The sequence below is a fragment of the Ammospiza caudacuta genome, chromosome 1 (assembly GCF_027887145.1).
Source record: "Ammospiza caudacuta isolate bAmmCau1 chromosome 1, bAmmCau1.pri, whole genome shotgun sequence".
Taxonomy (NCBI): Eukaryota; Metazoa; Chordata; class Aves; order Passeriformes; family Passerellidae; genus Ammospiza; species Ammospiza caudacuta.
The window spans coordinates 150,870,502-150,886,553 of NC_080593.1; the positions used below are offsets into that span (position 1 = coordinate 150,870,502).

The following is a 16,052-nucleotide window of genomic DNA, read 5'->3' on the forward strand; positions in this document are numbered from 1 at the left end:
ATATTGAGACAAAGTATCATGGAATTGCATACTAAAAAGGAAAACAAATTGTTTTCAGTTACTGTATAAATGTACATGTACTTATTAGTGATAAATGTACATGTACTTATTAGTGATTCTTCTTCTATATCTTTTTCTCTCTTATTTCTTTTTTTCTTCTGTGATAATTGATCTGAGTTAACAGTCATGCCTGGACTAGATTTTTAAGATATAAACAGTGAATTCTTGGCTTGATACATCCCTCTTTGCCCAAAACCAAAGTTGTGAGCACATAAAACATTGCAAAATTATTTCTGCATATTTCTGTGAAATTCCATGGTTTAAAGCAGTAAAACAAAAACCTCAGGTTTGTATTCTAAAGCAAATAATGCAGATTTAGATTATGTCCTGTTTTACTCAAGCATAGATGATGCACTCAGGTGGAAAAGCTTTTATTCAGCATGTGATTAACACTTAAATACAACCTAATAAAATCATCATTTAATTTAATTTTTCACCTTGGAAGGGAGGTGCTGATCTGCAGCCTTGGCAAAGCTGGAATGACTTCAACAGTGCAGCCATTGGTCTTCACTCCTGGCAGATTGTCCAGAAGACAATCACTGAAGACTCCAAAAACTGAAGTATGATAACCTGAGTTTTAGAATAAAACACCAGTTATGTTGTGAATTGTACTTTTTTCTGGCAGGTCTAAAAGTACCCAAACCACCACCTTCTCTACAGGAAAATCTTCTCAGGACACGTAATATGTACAGGACTATCAAAACCCTTGAAACAACATTTATAAGTACCTGACAATGTACAAACAACAAATGGTCACCTCTGCATCTGTGGCATGTAAAATAAAATAAACTGTAAAGAGCCTCTGATTTCTACAATGCATTAGAAACTTCTGCAGAATTCTTTACAAGATCAACATCACAAGTCATAGCATGGACACCATTTTATACCTGTCACCAAATTCCCTGGGGCACATAAAACATGTCAACCTTCAACACACATTCCCTATTTCCTCAGAAAAATGTTTACAGGAAAGAATCTCAACTACATCCAGAAGGATAAAAGAATCCTAAAGGAAATTATTAATGGAAAAAATATGCATGCATAAACACAAACACCTGCCACGAAAGACTAAAGGAAAATTTGATACATTGACAAACAAAAAGCTGCCAAGTACAGAAATCAACTCCTCTACTTGCAATACATTTTTAGTATGTGGAACTCAAAAGGAGACAACTACAGTACAAATGTTCTGAATGCTTTGATGCTATTTACTGAAATAGTTTCTGAGAAAAAAAATCACATGAAAAATTGTTTTATGAGCAGACACAAAAGCACTTAAGAAGAACTCAGTGAAAACAGTTTCTTCAAGTTCAAAGACATCTTCTTTTAGAGCTTAGCTTTACCAAAATGGTTCTTATCCTGTATCCTAACTTTGCATTCCAGGAAGACATATTTAAAAATGTGATTTGATAAGATGATTCACTCCTACTACATGTTGAATCCATCCTCTCCACATATGCCTCCTTTTCTAGGTCTGCTAGCCTTTTGTAAAAGCTCTTTAATTTCCTTCCTTACTACACACACAGTTTTATTTTGGCTTATTAATGAAATGATATCTTGACTGCAACAGGCCATACAGCCTGGCTAAATTGTTTCCACGGAAGCAAAAATTTCTGTAATCTTACATGAACACGATTAATTAAGGGAAAAAAAAAACTGCAAGATTATCTTCTGCATTCTTAAGAAAAAAGTTACAGTAATCCTCCTCAGAAGCTTTCCAAATGAAAGCATTAATAAAGGGGAGCTGGAGTTCATTATTCTCTTCCTCTCACACATGAGATACTCCAAGAATGTGCTTGTTACTGCTGCTGCAGCCAAGTGATTCATCAGGCTGTTTTTAATGAAGCCTGGTGCAGGGAACAGATTCCCTGTGTTCCTGTTTTCTTTTCCTGACTGAGGAGAATTCAGAGTGGTGAACACACACGTGGCAAACAAAGCCATGCAAGGCACAGGGGTAGAAAACTCAGGTTGTTCTGCCAGCAAGGGTGAGTGGAGCCATCCCTTACCATTGACAGTGATCTGCCCTGTGGTCTGGGGAACTCCAACCAGAGTCACAGGATAGAGCCCAGATTCTGCAGGGAGGGAAAGGGCAGCAGGCAGAGACTCAAATTCTACTCCAGTTGTCAAGAGACCCTGAAAAAAGACAATACACAGATAAATCCATTTATGATATACACTTACATTTTTATGCTAGATACTTATATTTTAATCCCATGCTTTACGTCAGCCAAACTTTTATGATTTATTCCAATTTACTCATAGCAGTTATTCTGGGGTTTGAGTTGCACTGACTGCAGCATGCATCCAAAATTACAGCAGGATTTGTATTCAACATGGAAATGTGTTCCAGGAACTGAGATGGGAATGAAACACTAATAAAAATTTACATCCAAGCACAGTAAAAAAATCACAGATATCATCTGCATGATGCTGTTTTGTACCTATATTTAATTGTACCCGTGACTTTAACTTGAATATTTGATAGATAGTGGAAATCAAACCACTATCTATCAATATTTGATAGTGGAAATCACAGATCTTGCTTAGCTGATTACATACCCAAAATATGTTTTCTAAGAGGAAAAAAAGAAATTGTATTTACAGATAACAGGGCAAGTCGAGCTTAACCATCCAACCTAAATATTTCAGTGAGTTGGAATAATGCATTCATTTTGCTGAACTGATCCTCTCAAGCCTAAATGCCTGCAGTTACTCCCTTAGTGTCAGAGAAATCTTTTAGCATTCTAAATTTAAAACATGGGACAAAATGAGAAATGAAGCAGAAAAAAAAAATCATTGAAGAAATTTCTGAGCACAACATTACTGTTCTTACTAGACTGGGGCTTTTCTTTAAGCTTGGTTAATGAATTGAAGATGCTTGAGCATAGAATGTGCTGTTAAAAGTAAACTTGATTTTGGAAAACATATAAATCCAAGTTACCCATTGTTTTTCTATACACATATTTGTTTTTGAGTAAGGATGCTACAAAGACCTCCATCAATAAAAGAAGTAAGCACAACTGGATTAAATCTTAACTCTGTGTGGATGCTTAATGAGAACTGAGAGCCCTGTTAAAGAGGAATGTACTTTTTTGAAGAGAGATTAAAAAACTCACAGTTTGAGCCACAGAAAAACACATAACATATCCAAAATCTGTAAAATCTCTGTTCTAGCAATTACTTCTTTGTAGACTTGACACTCTTGAGACAACACCTAATTCACCCAAAGCTACTCTGGCTTTGTGGAAAGCTGCATTAGAGAACTCTGTCCTTGAGGCTGCATAAAATTCCATTTCCATTGTACTTGAGTTGTAAATAAATACTCTGTCGCACCCTCATTTCTACTGAATTTTTGTTTTCCTCCCATTTCACATGCAGACTTCAGCTGTCAGAAACCATCCCCAAAAACACAAGTAAAACCTAACTTTGTCTTTCTGTATATTCAGCACCCATTGTATCAGAGCACTGAGATTCTTTGATTCCCACATTAATCCTTCCAGTGGGATTCACCCCACAGAAATGGGATGAACATTCTCTCTTTAACACTCATGTTGCCTCAATTTTCACTACAATTCTGCTGCTTTTGCTTTGGCTGAACCAAACCTTAGAACACAAAAAAAAAGCTGGCCCCATACACTCTCCAGAACTCACTTTTAAAACTGGTACAGAAGGCTTTAAAACTTTATTTTAGTCTCAAAACCATTGATCTATCACTTGGCCTAATATTCAAATACATTTGAATTATTCAGGATTCATCTCAACTAAAAACTTTCATCCAAGGACTTCAAGTCCTGCAAAATCAGTGATTAAAACCCCCCAAACCCTCCAGTGGCTTGTTTACTATCAGCTGTAGCAAATTGACAGAGACCCCTAAATATTCTCTGATATGTAATGCAAACCTTGAAAACAAAGGGATTTTTTAGAGAACAAACACAATTTAAATGCCAAAATACCTGCACTAAGCACACACTGTGCCTGGACTAGAAATTGAAGAGCTTCAAGTGCACTAACACAAAATCAAGAAAGCAGCAGTCGATTCCTCCCCTTTCACAGTTCTACTGTTCAGTAAAACTTCCAAGTTTTGAAAAGTAAAGACATTAAGAAAACATTAAAACTCATAAAAATGGGGGGAAAAGTCAATATAAAAATCAACTAGACTTCAGATTTCCAGACATAAATTGTAATCATGACAATTACCCTTAAAACTTAGGCCACATAAGCGATTTTTAAAGGACAGTCACACATCTTAGAATGTCTGAAAAATGATTTCAAGAGCACAATTTGCTGAATTGCACAATTCTGCAATATTTGCCCAACATTGCCCTCTGGTGCCTGAAGTTTTGCAGTTTAAGAGCCTAACCAAGGCTGAAGTACTCTCACATCCATTAACTAAAAGATTTCAGCCACACTACCAAAAGTAGGGAAATGTGTTAGATTTCTTTTCCTGAGAGTTATTACATTATTTCAAGTAGTAATATTTAGTAATTATTTAGTCACCACTTGGTAATCATTTCTCTTTCTGACCCTACAGGAACAGATCATCCAAATCCAAGGTTTCCTCCAGGGAATATATGAGTCAGGCGCACAAAAAATTGTTTTCTTTGTATTCTTATAAAACAATTTAAATTGTCTTGGAGAGAATGTATGCATGCTTTTATCACAGCATGGCTTTCAATCACTTCAAATCTCATTTCAGTTTTAGAGGAACAAAACAACTTGCATGTAAATGGCAGCATTTGGGGATGCTGTTAAAATAACAGGAGTATGTAACTGCTTTTTTTAGGCTTTACTTACCAATCCCAAACTGCAATCATTCTTTTTTTAAAGTAACACGACCTTCAAAGTTACTTTCCATGCTGAACATACTTGTGTACCATGTTGTCAAATACTTTACACAAAAACTGTCAAATATTTCTTTTTAAGGAAATTTTCCCTACTATTTCTAATATGGTTATTTCAGGCAGACCTAGAAAAACACCAAACACAACCATTTTTATTCTTTTCCCCCCTTCACCTTTCTTGACTAAAACATTCTCCACTAAATGTAGTGTAGCAGTAATTAAACATTCTCTCAAGACATCAGAAACAGCAAAAGATGTGAACTCAGGAAAGAGCAGTTCATGGAAACAATTTAAACCATCATAAGCAAAGTTGTGGGACTGATTATACAATCAGATTTATCAAATTTTTAGATTCTCTTTTTAAATATCAACACAGAGCTCTTGACTAATAGCACAATTTTCAATTAAAAAAAAAAAAGGCAATGGCCATTCTTAAAGCATCATTAATTGTAAATTATAATCTTCTCATGGGTTAGGGGGTAGCATTTTTTTGCTTCTTGATATTTATTTATTAAATACAGTTTTCTGTATTTATTAACTATTTATTGATTTCTTGATATTTATTTATTAAATACAGACAGATCTACTGTATGTAGATCTTATAGCTTTCTTGGAACCATGGCTGTATTCTCCACAGTAAGAGCAGAGAAAATGCTTTCCCACAATACACAACATTACCTCAAAATTAATTTCTCAGCTTTTTTTTTTTTTTTTTTTGCTTTTAATAGGAAACTTGATAAAAATATGAAAAAGAAGATGAAAAAGAAGTTAAAATCTTAGGGAACTTAACGTTTTGCACTGGATCTTCATATGTATTTTAGTACTAAATCTCCCCAGATTGTACAGTTTGCTGCTTTAAGTATTTGTCTCAAGATTCTAAACAAATCCACAGGAGATTTCCCAGAATTTTTTGATTGTTTTGGAAGGCCTGAAATGTGAAGATCATTTTTTGCTGCACAGAAAACTGCATATATGGCAGTAACATCAGAACAAACTGCAAAAGGGCTGGAGGCCATCCCTGAGAGACCTGAACAAGGCTGTACAGAAATCAACATTCCTGGCAGAAAAGGTGAAGTGGTGGCACAAATGTGCAGCTGAACATCCCATCTCCAGGTGAGCTGCACCCCAGCACCAGCATGGCAAAAATATTCTGTCTAATCCATCCCAGCCAGCTCTGGTTAGGCTCATTTTTGTCTCTCATTCTGCTGATTTAAGGTACCTGCTGAGTTTTATTAAAGCATTTGTTCTGATCAGCCCCAAGATCTCTCCTACTTCACTCTATTGCTCACACAATTGTGGGAGCTCATCACTTCCATGCTCCATGATTGAACATTTTCATTTGTCATTTTACAAACACTACTGCACTTTCCATTGGACCAGCCTTCTAACTATATGGACAATATAGAAACAGACAGAAAATGAACAGAAATGGAGAATAGGTACCTAATTAAAGTCCCAAATCAGGAATATGCATGACAGGAAATTAACAATAAAAACAACAAAAATGGGCCAAGATCCTTGAGAACAATAAAATAAAAATAACAAAAGAAAATCAATTGTTCAGGGTTTATCATCAGAGCAACACTAATCAAAGTCTTGTGTCCACATATCAAGCCTAGAAATTCAATGCCTTTTACTTAAGCACACCTCAATTAACCTGCATGGACTCAGCATTAATACTTCAATTAATGAAAAACTCTGGAAGCCTTTCCATGGGGAATCATTCTCCTTAACAACCTGTGCTCAATGCTAACTTGTTTACCATCACAACAGAAGACACAGTAGGAAAAGTACCATAGCAAAAGCTTGGATTTCATGTAACATGAAATGAGTAATTTATCAGAACAACAAATCTAAATTGAGGGAAAGGAGAAAATTAAAAAAAACATAAAGACTCTAGATTTCAGTACAGTTATATATTGGTGAATGATGGAGCCTGGAAAGGACAAAGAAAAATTAAAGCAAGCAATGGAAAACTCAAAGATGACTGGAAACAAGCCTGAATGATCTTGCAAAGGTGAGGTGCTGAGTCAGGCAGGAGGAAAAAAGTCATGGGAAAAACAAGTTGAAACTGCCACTAAATGACAGAAAAGGACACACTTGCTATGAAACTGAGTCAGTGAGAGTAAATAATCTGAAAGCATCTGATAGGTGATGAGAAATCAGACAAGAAAAGAGTATGGGAACGGCAGGCATGGGTACATGTTAATAATAAAACACACCATTTTAAAATATTAACCAGCACTCTGAATTATTAAAATGAAAACAGAGGAGTTTATTCTTATGATGAAGTAATGCCTATTCCCACATTCCAGAAAGTTCACAGATGAGACTGGAAAACCAACAACTTAGGTTGGAAAGAAATTGTAGAGGTCATCTTGTTCAGCCCAGTGCTCAGAGCAGGGGCAACTTTGGTGGTAGTTTAGGTTTTTCACATCCTGTTCACTGAAGTTTTAAAGATTTCTAAAGATGGAGGTCTCAGGTTCTCTCTGGACAAGCAGTCCCAGTGTATGATCCCCTCCTGCCTGGGAAAAGGGAGTTTTTATCAGGGAGGGAAGTTTCCCAAGGCTGCAGCTCACTCCCTGGCTCTCATCCTCTGGGAAGAGCCCAGCTCTTCTTTTGCTGCACTTTCCCATTTTGGGATTGAGCAGAGCAGTAGGAATCACCCCAATATTCTTCTCCTCTATAGGCTGAACAGATGTCGGTGTTTTTGTCATTTGGGGAGCTCAAAACTGGCTTCAGTTCCAAAGAAATTATCTCTGAAATTCCAAATCAATGGGAACAAGCACTTTCCTCAACTTGCTACAGTCTTGATAAAGATACTAATCTACCAAATCAACCAATTTCTCCAAGTGAGGAGGAGAATTTCTCAAAGCACTGACTAGAGTTGCATTAATCACTTCAAAGATTTGCATCTGGTTGGCAAATTAATTCCTCTTGTGCTTTCCACTGGAACTGGAATTCAGTGGTAATTCCAAGACAGAACTTCACCACAACAACAGTAAAGAGAAGTATTGGTGCTACTACAGTTCATTTGCTCAGGGAATGGATATTGTGTAGATCTACACAAACAACTGCATTCTGAATTCTTGAGTGCATGGAAGCACTCAGAAGGAATTTCCTCATTTAGAAATTTTCCAAGTTTTCTTAATATATAACAACATCATTACTTACACAATACTAATTGGACTGTAAATCAAAATGTTCTTAATCAATGAATTCCCACAGAGACCCTTCTGATGTGCAGCTTTACAACTACTTTTTCTATAAATCCCTAAAAAATTTAAATACTTCTGTGAGGGTGAGAGGAAAGGTTGCTGGAGAAAGTGGCATGTTAGCTTCCAAGAATTAATTTTATTGTGCTATAAAACAAAATCTTTGGGCACGTTCACTTCCCATGGAAAAGCACTTTATTATATGTGGTTTATTATCAGTAATTTAGGTCAGACTAGACACTGCAGTAGACATATCAATAAAAATAAAACCCAAACAAAAATCATGTGTAAACAAATGTACACTGATTCAATTAGCTTGACAGAACAAAGGGCTCTAAGAGATGTGATTTATATTTAAAGCAATACTAAAAGTAAAAGTATTTAACATAAAGGAAAATGCTGGATTAGAACTGAGTGGATATTAAGTTGGTCTGGTAGTTACAGAACTCTCAATGTTTAAATTGATCACAATTTTAAAAAATCCTGTTAGATGGAATAAAGAAAGGAAAAAAAACCACAATTTCCCTTTTTTCAGGATACACTGCAAGCAGCCAGCTGAAGTAGAGAGCTGAGGCTTGATCCTTCTCACCTCACATATTTATCCAGTGGTTTGGCCTTTTTTTTTCACTTCCTTCTGTTCATCTGACATTAGAGTGTTTTGAAATAACATAAATCACTGGGAACAAGAAGTCCAGGAGCTGAAGTTTTTATTAAAACCCAAAGCTTCTCAGATCTAAGTATTTTAGTTCATCAGGTTTTTTAATTGTGGTCAAAATGGGAATTTGAAAAGCAAGGATGAATGCAGACTTTTAAACAACAGTAGCAAGGGTAGAATAATCATTAGGTTTTGGGTATAATTATTACTTGAAAACCACTCTATGTAAATCATGTAGCAGGAGTTTTATTCAATACAGAAATGTACAGAACTGATTTATGGGTCAGTGCCAGTAAAGCATTTAAACACTCTGAGTTGCAGAGATTTTTCTTTTCAATACCTCATCACCAAAAATATGAGAAAATTGATTAACACCACAGTGTTAAACTGAGATTATGCTGGCTTAAACCATATTTAAAGAATATTTATACAAAAACATATTCGAAAATCCAAATGAGATTTTTCTTCAGAAAAATAGCAGAAAGAGAAGATTTAGGAAGATGCATACCATGTTTTCTACTCGGAGCTCAAAAGGCATAGGGTTGTACACCATCAGCTGAACTTCACACACATCTCCCTGGACCCACTGGAAATCTGCAAGAATAATCACAAAATTAAGGCAGGAATTACCTAATCACAGGCTTATAAACAAACAGCAGCAGCTGAGCTGTCAGATTGCTATAATACTTAATATATCTCTATAATCTTCACAGTCCAAGTCCTGCTCAAGAGCATTGTGTGACACAAGATGTAAATCCCAGGCAAAGCAAGAGGTGAAGGGACTGGAAATGTTCATTAACACAGCAAGAGTGCTCCAAAGAGCCAATGCTTCATTGGCAAAATTAACTCATGCAGCAATTCAAAACACTGCTTCAACACATCCTTCATGTTCAACACTTAAAGGTTTCCATAATTGGAGTTTTGTAGCGTGCACATGGCCTTGATATTGGAGACCTGGAGAAGAATCAGCCAGGTAAGAAATGAACACAACAGGAAGAAGGAAACCACAAGTCCTCATACAGGCACAGCTGATTATATGGAGTAAATAAAGAGACAGTGAAGTAAAGTGGGCCAGGTAAAAAGATGAACTTGCAGTTTATATCTTAGCACAAGAGACAAGTCAACTTTAAAGATACTTCACTCTGCCAATTTTAATTTTTTTTTTGAGTTTTGTAATTTAAGGAGATGAGGCTGGACTAGTGGAAGGTGTCCCTGTCCATGGCAGGGGAGGTTGGAATTGGATTATCTTTAAGGTCCCTTCCAACCCAATCCATTCTGTAATTCTATGGTTCTGTGGGAGATTATGGAGGTCAGAAGCAGAGATGCAAATTTTGAGCAACCGTTCAATGCAAAAAGATTATTTTATATCAGCACTTCATAACCTTTTCAGCCCTCAGGTTTGTGTCTACCTTCCAAATTTCTCACAATGAACCACATGCACCTGAAGTGCAGACTTTAAACTGAATGTGGCAAGATTCTCCCTGCAAGCTGAGGATTTGCAGTCCAAGTAAACAAAAGGTGGTTTAATTACATTTGTTAAATAAATCATGATTATAAGCTAAATTATAGCATACAGGGATTAGTTCTTACTAGTTTACCTAATTATTTTAACATACATTGCTAACAATTTTTCTACTAGGATATTAAGAAATGTCCAGTAAAAAACCTGGATAATCAATATTAAGACTTTAATGCACAGTTGAAGCAATCTGTACTCTAATTGTACATTCACAATCATTTACTTTCTGATTACATTTTGCAGGCAATATTAGAGAGCTCAAGGGAGATGTACTTAATGCAAATGTTTAACTCAAATTAATGCTAGTGGAAATTAAACACATACATCCACAGATGTTAATGGGTGATATTACTGTGAAACCTGAAAAGCAAAACTGTTGATTAAAACAAAACATTCACATTCACAGTGGTATGAGATGTTCTCCACATTTCATATTTAATTGCTTATTAGTGTCCATGATGTCTTGTACATTCTGCAGCCCCCAAAACAGCCAGTGACTGCTCTGCACAGGTACAGAGTTAAACATTGTGGATTCCTACAGCAACAGAGGCATCTGCAGGAGCACAGCAGCCCTGAATCTCCACATTCTAACAATCACTACACTGAGGAAAGTTCTGAAAGCACAACACCCAACAGGGCTCTCCAGGCCCAGGACTCATCCCTCCATGATTCATTTGTGCCAGTGATGTCAAAGCTTGGGACTGGGCCAAAGCTTCCAGCTGGTGTTTGTTCCTCATGCTGTGGGCATCAGGGTAGAAACATTTCAGGTGTGGTACCTTGTGGCCAACACCTGGTGTAGCAGATTGAGGGATCCCATCAGGATCCTCAAGATTTGGCACAAAATCCCATTGCTCAGCACTGGGGAGCCTGGTTTTCTCCCTTTCCCCCTTCCAAGCTAGTTCAAAGCTCTGTCAGCAAGCACCATTGCTCCTGTGCTAGAACTCCTTTTCCCATCTGAGAAAGGCTCATCCCATCAGGTGTCAGCAGGCCAGGTGTTGACAGATGGTCAAAAAAACCCCCATTTTCCCATTGACACCAACCTTGGAGCCACACATCAATGGAGCTGCCTGTTCCTATCACTGTTATTCCTTGCTTCTGGAAGGATGAAGGAAATCACTCCCTGTGCTTCTGATCCCTCCACCAGCTGTTCCAGGGCCTTGAAGTCTCTTTTGATTGGTGTCAGACTTCTCTTTGTTGTTTTGTTGCTGCCAGTCTGAGCAACCAACAGCAGACAGGAATTAGAGAGTCTTTCTAGATGGAATTTTCTAGGGATGTCCCTGACCTGAAACCCTGGGAGACAGCAGACCTCCCCTGAGTTGGGTCAGTCTGCACATGGGGCTCTCTGCTCCCCTTAGAAGGGAGGGAGTCTCCTGTGAGGATCACCCTTCCTCTCCTGCCAGCAGAGGAGGTTGTGATGCAGGGTCCACGTGGTGCTGCTTTAGGAGGCCCCTCTGCCCCAGAAGGACCCTCAGCCACCTCATCACTTGTTTGGCCTTCTCATTCCAGAGCCTCACCCCTGTGGTAGAAGGTGCCAGTCCTACTTGTAACAGGAGGAGGAACCTTCCTCCTGGTACATGCAGTGACCTGGTTCCATCCTTCCCCTGTAACAGACCCCTGACTGACAATCCCTCCACTCATCACCCTGCTGGGCTCTGAGTACATGTGCTTTGGGTTCTCAGTCCATCTGCTTTGGGTTCTCAGTCCATCTGCTTTGGGTTCTGAGAGTCCCTCTGCTTTGGGCTCTGAGTGTCCATCTGCTTTGGGCTCTGAGTGTCCATCTGCTTTGGGTTCTAAGAGTCCATCTGCTTTGGGCTCTGAGTCCATCTCCTTTGGGTTCTCAGTCCATCTGCTTTGGGTTCTCAGTCCATGTGCTTTGGGTTCTGAGAGTCCCTCTGCTTTGGGCTCTGAGTGTCCATCTGCTTTGGGTTCTGAGTGTCCATCTGCTTTGGGTTCTGAGTGTCCATCTGCTTTGGGTTCTAAGAGTCCATCTGCTTTGGCTTCTGAGTACACCTGCTTTGGGTTCTCAGTCCATCTGCTTTGGGTTCTCAGTCCCTCTGCTTTGGGTTCTCAGTCCCTCTGCTTTGGGTTCTGAGTCCATCTGCTACTCCACTGCACAGAGAGGGAGGTGACCACTCTACTCCACCCTGAGCTTGTCAGGCACAGCTGTGTCCAGCTGTGGTCCCCACAGCTGGGAGGGACACAGACAGACTGGAGAGGATCCCAAGGAGCACCACAAAGGTGGTCAAGGACTTGAGGACCCCCCTGATGAGGGATATCCCCTCTAGGGTGAAGAGAAGGCTCAGGGGCAATATCATCACAGTATTCCAGAACTTCGAGGGCTGCATAAAGACAACAGAAGCTCTTTCCTCACAAGGAGCCACAGGAAGACCAAGGATAACAGACACCAGTTGGACTGAAACAGGTTTTATTTTCTTACTATTTTTTTTTGTTTTGTTTCAGTAAGAACGGTGATTCTGTGGAACAACCTCCTCAGGGACATGGTGGAGTCTGAATCAATGGAGGTTTTTTGAGATGAAATTGAAATCCCCTATGAAAAATGTGCCAGGGCAGGGCTACAGAATTGTTCCTTGGGGGAAAAGGTTTTGAAAGGCAAGGTAAAATGAGCCATATTTGTACCAGCTAATACAGGTATGACAGAGCTGCTGGATTTACTAACAGAACTGTATTATATATTCTTGCTGCTTTAGACTATCAGCACTCAAAACCAACAAAACACTTCATGTCAAAAATCAGGAGGTTTATTTTTTACAACTAGCATGCTATTAAAGCAATTTAACTACAATATAATTATCCCTGTTATTTTTTCCAATCAGAAAAGCTTATCAAGTTGGAAGCTGAAAACCTTTCAAGACTTTCTAAAGGGTTTTGTTTCCCTTTGGTTTGTCAGCAGTGCTTGATTTCCTGTGCGGCAAAACAATAATTTAACCAAAATATGGAGTACTATCTCCATGTAAGACAAACAGTTCATTTGTTATTCTGGTTTTTAATTAATGTTAAATCCATGCCATTAAATTACTCTCATTAATTTCAAACTTAATAAATTTCTCAGCTTCTTTCAAAAGAAGTATCTGCTTTTATTGTGTATTTTCTTTTGTTTGCTGAACTTTGAAACATTAGAGGCTTTTAGCAGGGACTGCAGTGTTTATATACTTCAAAAGACAAATGCTGTACAAGATCAGAAGCAATCAGACATCTCCTTAGGCTAAATAAAAACCTAAAAGAAGAATATTCAGTGTAAAATGTAAATCTCTTACGGTACACAAAGCACCAAACAAATGCTAACCAGTTCAAAAATGCAGGTTCCTTTTGTACCCATCAAGGAATGAGAATATTGCTTTGTACAATTATGTGACAAAACTGGGAATGAGGTTTTATTTTAATGAAAAAAACACGACACGGTATAGCTAAGAGATTAAATGGTGAAAATTTAATATTAATTAAACTTTCAATGAATTATTAAGAGAAATCAAGAGAGCACTTTAAGATGTTCCCCTACATGCACATTTTTTCAATTTATCCTTTAATTCTTCTTAATCTTTTTTTAATTTCTTAGCCTTTCTCTTTTGAAATCAAAGTAGTGCTGCAGCAAAGTCACACTGAGCCAAGTGCACCGAAACTGCCAGATCATCATCCCTGCTCTGCACATCCCAACTGTTCCTGTTTCAGCTGTTTATTGAAAATACACATCACCATAAACTCAAGTGGAAAATGTGCATGTTCTTCTCAGGGTGAGGGATTTCACCTTATTGATAACCAGGTCCTCAGGAGGGGCTCAGCCCATTTTTGTTGGAAAGAGGAAACCACAGAGATTCTTGGAGAACTGACCCTGCAGGCAGGCACAGTCCACATGAACAAGGAGCCAAGTTAAAACATCCTGCAAATTTCTCAAGTTTTTACAATCAGTTCTGTTCCACAGTCACATAAATCTTTTCTGTGCTGACACTGATGCCTCTGGTAAAAATTACCACATGTGATAGGCACAAAAGCCACAAAAAGAACTACCAATATTTGTAACTTAATCCAGGATTTAAACAAACTTCTAATCTTTTTCCAATGGCACAATTACTGCACTGAAAGGCTTTATAATCTTTATAAAAAGAAAATTACTAATATTCCTAACAGGGTATAAAACCTTTTCCGGGCTGACCTGTCCTTGAGTAAAAGGGACCAATCAGACAGTTCATCACTCTGAGTTTATGTTAAATCAGAATAGGAAAAGGAAAAACCACAAAAGTGCATTTTCCTCAGGGCACTGAAATTGTGGTGGCTGCCAAGCAGAGCATGTCAGAACTAAGTTTTCCTTGAATTCTCTTTTGTTTGAGAAAGAAATAAAACTAGTTTATCTCTTCTTGAAAAATCAGTATTACCATATATGAGACTTTATTCCTCTTTTGAATATGAAACTGTGCCCCAGAGAAAAAAAGATTTGTTCCTTAAGGACTTGAGGCTAAAATACTGATTATCTGAAATGAAAGACAGCAATGTTCAGGTTTGCTTTCCTTGACCACAGAAGATTCTCTAATTTAACAAAAGAACAGAAAATACTGTAAATTATTCTTACCTATTTTCTTATTTCGTTCTTCCCCACGACTGTGAGCAATAATTGGAGAATATATGAAGGGGCTTTTGGTTGACACATTCTGACCAAGTAAACTTTTCATTTTGTGAGGTCGGAGACTGGTTGGGAGGTTCAAGAGCTTCACAGATCTGGTGAGTAAAAATAATTTGTAATTATTTCATTTATTCTATTTTGTACCAAGTGACTGTGTTAAAAAAGAACTGATAAATATGAAATACCAATCTGAGAATAAAATACCTGAAATGGAACACTTGAAGCAAACATTTACAATAAAAAAGGAAGAAACATCAACCCAAGGAAACTGCAGTTTCAGAAAGCTCTCAGAAAATAAATAACAAAGAAAAAAAATCTTCTTTAGAAACAACAAAACCAAAACTAGCCAAAACAGTGATTTGAAATCCAGCTATTAATTTTTGAGTACAGACTGAACCACAATGCCAGTGCAGAAAGCAGCCAAATATTCAACTTAAACCCAAACTAGAATCCAGACAAGATTTCACTGGGCAAGACAAATAAAGAAAATTCTCCACAGTGAATAAAGCTGATTTTAATACAGTGAAAATGCAGAGTTGCTGCTGGAAAGAAGAAAATGTCCCAGAAATTTGAGTGGGTTTGTTAAACAACCAGAAAGCAAATTACAAATAGAAAACAAATGATCTATTAGATTGCATCCCTGCTAGGCCCAATTCCTACAATGCCATGCAGGGAAATCAATGCTCAGGGGAAAGTAAAGACTAAATTGTGGGCAGAAGAATAAGCAATAAATTGGTGGATATTCAGTAAAATCAGCAGCATTCTATAAACCTGTAGGACACCTAATTACTTCAAATCAGGAACTCAGCACAGCAAAGAACAGATATATCAGTATCACACTAATAGAAAGTAGACACACTCAAGAAACCAAGATAATGTGTTTCTGCTGAAAAATAATGCAGCTGTGAGAGCAGCACTACACTGACAACTTCTCTCTGTGAATAAAAACACCTGATAAGAAATTACTAAATAACACTAAAAGTGCGTTGAACAAGAAATAAATCACATCCATATGTTACATGTTGGTGATAGTTAATGTCAGCATCAAAATCATATGTAAAATTACAGACAATGAGCCTGAGGAATAAGATGGAAACTGTAAAATACCTCTGATATTTCATATTTTAAA

The 16,052-nt window shown here is 37.6% G+C and overlaps 1 protein-coding gene across 2 annotated transcripts in view; it reads right to left on the reverse strand.

Annotated features, from left to right (window-relative positions):
• Window positions 1-16,052, reverse strand: part of TRAPPC9 (trafficking protein particle complex subunit 9) — a 447,408-nt gene that overhangs the window by 390,018 nt on the left and 41,338 nt on the right. For both annotated transcript variants that reach the window (XM_058802185.1, XM_058802177.1), the window contains 4 exons: window positions 14,873-15,018; window positions 9,280-9,365; window positions 2,067-2,193; window positions 498-630 (listed from right to left, as the gene is read on the reverse strand). In XM_058802185.1, coding sequence (XP_058658168.1) covers window positions 498-630; window positions 2,067-2,193; window positions 9,280-9,365; window positions 14,873-15,018 — 492 coding nt within the window. The remainder of the gene's footprint in view (window positions 1-497; window positions 631-2,066; window positions 2,194-9,279; window positions 9,366-14,872; window positions 15,019-16,052) is intronic.